This window comes from Erigeron canadensis, chromosome 9, assembly GCF_010389155.1.
Source record: "Erigeron canadensis isolate Cc75 chromosome 9, C_canadensis_v1, whole genome shotgun sequence".
Taxonomy (NCBI): domain Eukaryota; kingdom Viridiplantae; phylum Streptophyta; class Magnoliopsida; order Asterales; family Asteraceae; genus Erigeron; species Erigeron canadensis.
The window spans coordinates 30,347,781-30,354,670 of NC_057769.1; the positions used below are offsets into that span (position 1 = coordinate 30,347,781).

General features: G+C 36.5%; 1 protein-coding gene across 1 annotated transcript; it reads right to left on the reverse strand.

Moving 5' to 3' along the window:
- Positions 1-2,977: 2,977 nt before the first annotated feature.
- On the reverse strand, positions 2,978-5,133 carry LOC122581302 (ADP,ATP carrier protein 1, mitochondrial-like). Its single transcript, XM_043753503.1, has 3 exons — positions 4,492-5,133; positions 3,735-4,106; positions 2,978-3,477 (listed from the first exon to the last, which is right to left on the reverse strand). The coding sequence occupies exons 1-3, from the start codon at positions 4,942-4,944 to the stop codon at positions 3,181-3,183; spliced, it is 1,122 nt and encodes a 373-aa protein (XP_043609438.1). The 5' UTR covers positions 4,945-5,133; the 3' UTR covers positions 2,978-3,180.
- Positions 5,134-6,890: the final 1,757 nt, after the last annotated feature.

Genomic DNA, 6,890 nt, shown 5'->3' on the forward strand with positions numbered 1-6,890 from the left:
TTCCACTTAAAGCGTGTGACTTTGTTCCTGAGTAGTTATACCGAGTTTCTATACATACTCAGTATTTATACCGAGTTTCTCACAAACTTGACAAACTCAGTATTTGTACCGAGTTTCTTTGATTTTCTCTAGGTTACTCTTATCTCACACAAGCTTTCATACCGAGTTTCTATACATACTCAGTATTTATACCGAGTTTCTCACAAACTTGACAAACTCAGTATTTGTACCGAGTTTCTTTGATTTTCTCTAGGTTACCCTTATCTCACACAAGCTTTCATACCGAGTTTCTATACATACTCAGTATTTGTACCGAGTTTCTACAAACTCACCATTTTTACTTAGTGAAATCTCTCTTTTCACCATGACTACTTCAAAAGATGCTCTTGCTCTTGGTTCTTGATTCTCACACAAGTTGTCGCCTGATCGCCTCTCACCTGTCCATTATACTCAGTACGAACAAGTATTCGAAAGCTGTTTTAAGCCATTTGTGGTGTTGCTTGGATCCTGTTTCGCAGCTGTTATTGTTATAGTTTGGATCAGTTCTGCAGTCGTTCAAATCCAGCACTTGTATTTTTCCAACTTTTGTTCAGCCATGTGTGGCAATAAAGAAGATATTATCATTGTTGACCCAGACATTGAAGATAAAGACAGAGAAATACTCTAGGCTATCATTCAACTTACAAGACGCATCAAAAGTAATTGTCAAAATCTGAAGAGTAACAAAAACCCCACTGTACCAAGGACTCCTGCTCCAACAAAGATTTGTAATACCTCGACTCAGACTGACATACCCTCTGTTGATAATGACTTGCATGATATGACCGGGTCAGATGATTTGACAGTTGTAACCATCGAAGAACCCACAATGGAAGAAGTACATCGTCATGAGAATCGTGATTCTTCATGTAGCTTCAATTTCTTTTCATGGAAAAAACATATTCCATGTGTTGTTGTCCATTTTGAAGAAAAACAAGCCATTGTAGCCAAATTTCAAGCCATCATAGAACAAAACAAACGTCTTCAACTCGAAAATGAACAACTCATGTCCAAAAATAAAGAACTCAATTCGGTAACTGCTCTTGTTTTGGCAAACATGGAAAGCTTTCAAAGAGAAAATGATCTTCTGCAAACAAAGAATATTCAGTTATGTGATCAACTTAGAGAAGCTCACTCCCAAATCACTGATGAAATCACAAAGAGTAGGTCGAATGAACTTGTTTCGCTTGAAAAGATTTCTCAACTTCGCAACGAATTGCAAAACAAGTCCATTTTGTTTGTGAGTAAAGAGAGAAAATCTCCGAAGATAATCGAACAACTTCAAGTCTATTCTCGGTCATTAGAAACACAACTTGCAACCTTGTCAACTCAAGTGAAATCATCATCGCCCCTTAATCCCTATTCACTTTCTCCCAATCGACTGATACAATCCGAAAACAAATCTATTCCCAACAAACCAAAAGTTCAGTCAAGTGACTCGAAACAAATCAAATATTCAATTTCAGAACTTTTGGATCTCGCACCAAAACCTCCTCAACCACCACAAAAAACCAAATCAACCACCTTTGAACCACCAAATAGATCTTCCGCACCATTTCATAAGTATAAGCCAGACTTTCCAAAATCCGTGCCTAATTTCCTGACTCTTACAGTTCCACGATACAACACTTGCCAAGTATTTAAGGATTCTACCACTAAAACCGTTCGATTTAAAGATCAATATGGTTGGTTTTCACATATGCCACCAAAGCCCAAACCTCAAACGCCTACACCCACCCCCAAATCACCATTGATTCCACAAAAGCTATTTCAAAATGAAGCATCAAGTTTCAAATCAAGGTGGAATTCAATGTTCTTGGATCATGATAGCACAACTTACAATAATTTTTCAAAAGTATCTAAGTCTCTTGGACCTGTTCTCAAATGGGTTCCAAAGATTACTTTAAAGTAAGTTGGTGTCAAATGGCTCGTACACATTTCAGTGTACAACCCGTTCAAAATCTGTTTTTCTTAATACTAATTCTTCATAATAAACCTTTCCATTCACCTTTTGTGCTATCAATCACTGATGCATGATGAACGTGGTTCTCACATTCATCATGAGGGGGAGAGATAGAGATAGAATGATTGAATATGTTGTTCATTCGAGGGGGAGCATGGGAGAATATATATATATATATATATATATATATATTATTTTTTCAATCAATGGCTCCAAACAATTGCTCAATTGTAGAGGTAACACAATAGATTGCTCATTTAAGGGGGAGCACAATGAAAGCTTTGAAGTTTGATTCTTTGCTCCGAAGACTATGCTCAGATTGAGGGGGAGAAAAAGTTTTAAAGATTGATATTGATTATCCTTTTGAGGGGGAGCATTGCCTTGCTTGATTATTTGCACGAAAGATTATGCCCAAGTGAAGGGGAGCTGAAATGAAAAATCACTTCATACTTAATATACACTCAAAGCTAAGCCAAGCTTCCGTACTTTATACCAAACCAAGCTTCTGCACTTTATACCAAGCTTTCGCATTTTACAAGAAACCCGAGTCTTCGCCTCCACAGATTGTATGAGATGATTCAAAGTCAAGGTTGATACAAGACGATAAAGACAGAGAGAAAACTTCAAGGTCACTCAACAGCAATGATCCTCAACAAGATAAGGGCCCCCAAAATCTAAAGTCTTAAGACATTGCATCCATTACAATTCAACAACAAGAGAGATAATGCAGAGCTATTGGCTCAACTGACAACCTTGATTCATCAAATCAAATACTAAGGGGGAGATTGTTAGATATTAAAATAGTGTTAGATTTGATATTAATACTTTGTGTCTATATGACAACTTGTAATAGAAGAGGGGGTTTAATGAACATTAGTTCCCCTATAAAAACCCCCTTCCTTCATTCCATTTGTAACTTTTGAAGCCTTAAAAAACCTTTGACACTATTTTATCCAAACACCCTTTTCTCCCATATTCTCTCAAAACACATACTACACACATATATTCTCACATATGCATACTAACATGAATTTCCATGATTTACAAACCTCTACAAAGATTAAAAAATAACTAAAAAACATTTTAGGGACAGTCAAATCCCCTAATAAAGTTCAATATTAACTGTTCGAAAAGATTTCATCACCATCTTATAAGCTAAAATCATAGCTTAAAATCAATTAAGCTCCACCAGAACCATACTTCTTTCCAAAAACAATTATCTGAAGCTTGTCATATCCAGCAAGAACACCAGCACCGGCTATAGCTCGCAGTATATTTGCACCTCCACCCTTGAACAACGATTTGACACCTTCATTCTTTATAATTTGACTGAACGCGTCTAAAGAGTTTTTGTATTTGACGGCTTCACCAGATGTCATCATCATTCTTCTACGCACGGTGTCAATGGGGTATGATGCAAGACCAGCACCGTTTGTAATCAGCCAACCAAGCCCAAAGCTAGCAATAAAATTATCCTGAATTACACACGTAAAAAAAGATCAAATCGTTAGAATTGCAGTGAGGTAGTCAGATGCGTAAAAGGTTGCAAGGGGTGGAAAGTTTAATTCTAATTCATATAACATCTTAGATCATATGTTAATCAACGGTTTAGATTGTAGCAAAGTTGTTTCTGTAAACATTAACAAGTACTAAAAAATGACCCGTTGCAAGCTCAACCCGTTTTGACCTGAAAAATCTTGTCATACTTGATAAAAAAAAATAGTAAACAAACCTGCAGTGATCCAGTGAGAAGAATTGGCTTCAAAGAGTCATACATTCCAAAGTACAAACCACGGTACACGATGATACCAGCACATGAAATGTTGAATCCACGGTAGAGCCCAGCAATACCATCTGATGCCAAAGTCTTCTTGTATACATCGATCAAGCCATTAAATTGTCTCTCTCCTCCCCCCTTTGTAAGCTTGGCATCGTTTGTCAAACGAGTTCTAGCATAATCCAAAGAGTATGTGAAAAGTAGGGAGGTCGCACCAGCAGCACCACCAGACGCAAGGTTTCCAGCAAACCACTTCCAGTAGCCATCATGGTCTTTCTTAAAGTTAAACAAAGACTTGAAGTAGTCTTTAAATGCAAAGTTAAAGGCCTGTAAAACAAAAAACAAAAAGTGAATATTCACAAGGTGGCAAAATGGGTGGGTTGGTAATAATGTCAAAACTGATATATTCTGTATGGGCCAATTTACTCTCAAAGAACACTCTGTCCCAAAAATGATTTCTTTACATAAATAACAACAGTCATTTAGGATTACAAAATACTTTCAACCCATTGACCCCATTCAGCCCATTTGACTTGTTTCCTTTTGAGACTATTTTTCTTGTTTTGCTCCTTTGACTTATTAGATATAAAAGGTCAAAATTGAAAATCGTACTTTTCTTTTCTTGTTTGACCAATTAGAGATAAAGCATGACTTGGATTGACCCATTCATAAGTAAATGAGTCGAAACTGCCACCTCAAGAGTGTGACAAACCTGAGTAGGGAAATAACGAATGACATTAGTCCCATTTCCTCTCCAAAAGGACATAACTCCTTCATCCTTAACCGTTCTCGAGAAACATTCTCCAATACCCTTGTATGGTTCAGAAAGACGGCCCCTCTTGATCATTTCATCTTGGTTCTGGATTAGCAGCTTTACACGTTCAATTGGAGCAGCTGCAGTTTTGGAAACAGCGGCTGAAACTCCACCCATAAGAAAATCGGTAGCAAATCCAGCCAACCCTTTCTCTGATGGAGCTTGAACAAATACGGTTGAAGCATTTGCAGCTATCAATGAACTTGTTACAGGATTTTGCAAGTGCAACCCTGTATTTGCGTAATTCCCATATGGGAAATGTCTTTGACTTGTAGTAGCCCCACGAAATGCACCATAACTAGTTCGGGCTATTTTACTAGTGACGGTCGTTTGTTGGTTTTTTTCATTCATTATGGTGCTCTTTTAAATTTACTACTTTGCTAGTAAAGTTGTCTAGGAAATATAGTTTTGAGTGTGTGAAATGTAAGGCTAAAAAGAATATGAAATTGCTGCTAGTGTAGGTATGAGGTGTATATATGCTACTATATCCACATATATGTTGGGATTGAAATTACAAGTTAGTTTCCTTTTTCTATATGGTTATATTATCCTTAACTATCTCATTATTAAAGTTAGATTGTGATATTTGGTAGAATTTAACACGTAGTATTAAAATGACAACATTAGAAGTTCTATTTCAAGTGAAACTTTTCATCAGTCTTTTGACAATTCAAACCTTTGATAATTCAAACATTTGACAGTTCAAACCTAGGAATACCGAAAGCGATGTTGGTATAGAATCAATAAACATCAGTACATCGTGTTAAAATGTTATTATTTGGTTACTTGAATATTTTTCAATTGTTAAAAGATGCACACAAGAAAACGTCGTACATTAAATATACCTACCTTCTACCTATTAAAATCAGTACGAGAGCACAACAATAGCAATTATAGCCCAACGGTACCACCACTATGTGACCACATGGTCCCACATATGTAGGGCGTTGAAAATAGCAATTATATGCATGTGCTAACAATTTGCTATGTTAACTAAACCCTCTATTCAATATTACCGGTTTTATTAAAAGTAAATAATAGATCATTCATATATTGGACAATTCAACAGTAGACTGAAGACCAAATTGGAACCAGAAACCAAATTAATAAGAATTATATGAACGTTGACTTAAAAATGAATTAGGTTAGAACAATTGGTAGTAAGTCTATGATGCTAAGGTTAGAACAACACAAACCATGTGGTCAAAAATATAATGCTAGACTGCTAGACTTTGAATGTTATGGAAATCTAGAAGGGTTGACTATTAAACCATGGGCGACACAAGATTATTGATGATGGTTATGTCAAAGTCACCTTAGATTTCCATCAAACTGATATGAAATGCGAGGAGCTACACAAATAACTGGACCTTAAAAGTCAAGCCTAACTGGTCTTTCGGGTCCTAACCAGCATCCAATGTATGTTTAAACTTTAAAGCGATTTTTGTAATTGGCATGCCTCTTCAATTTGGGACTTGGATGATCCTGGGCATGTCTTAGAGGGGTAAACCTTTGGGTTGGCAACCATGACGTCTCTGAATTCTGAATTTTTGACTCTCAGTTTCTAAGCCCAAACTTGTTTACAAGTTTTGGCACTTTATTGGCAATATTTAGCGTATACACGTGACTCATTTTTATTGGCCGATTTTGCTTGCCAAAACTTACCAACTACATCTTTGCCCTTTATTGAATAAACCTAGCTTGCTTTTAGTTGTGATTATCATTTAATTTTACCATTTTCTTCCTTTTAATTCTATGTACTATCATTTGATTCTACCATTTTTTTCGTTTAATTCTATCTACTATTGTTACATATATCAGGTATTATATATAGTAGTTGTAATAAATAAAATACATAAATGCTCTCTTTTCCTTTTTTGGCGGAAGGCACGATCCCATCTTCATCGACTAAAATCCAAGCAGCAACGGAAACAACATCTTCATTGGTTACAGTAGCAACGCAATGAACACATCTTGATTGACTAATACTCCGACGCAAGACGACCATCATCACAATCACTATGCCAATCCATCAAATCTGTGTCACCCAACCCTTCACCAATAACCTCATCATTAGCACCAGTTGGAGATATTTTTTGTCAGGACCTGTCCACACCCATCTAATCTAAGTCACTTGTTCTCTAACCAACAACTCCATCATTAACACCCGTTGGAATATGACCATACCTCAGAAGTATTCCCAAAAGGCCGAACCTGGTAACGGTACTATTAATCCAAGATTAGGTCCGACAACCCACTTACTTGACTAAATGCATGATAATCTTCCGATTGCCAAG

What these genes read in the sequence shown, in the direction of transcription:
- LOC122581302 (XM_043753503.1), bottom strand. Translation starts at nt 4,944, where the DNA reads ATGAATGAAAAAAACCAACAAACGACCGTCACTAGTAAAATAGCCCGA. An exon ending in TTCGTTATTTCCCTACTCAG is followed by an intron (nt 4,107 to 4,491) that starts GTTTGTCACACT and finishes TTTGTTTTACAG; the next exon opens with GCCTTTAACTTTGCATTTAA. An exon ending in TTCTCACTGGATCACTGCAG is followed by an intron (nt 3,478 to 3,734) that starts GTTTGTTTACTA and finishes TGTGTAATTCAG; the next exon opens with GATAATTTTATTGCTAGCTT.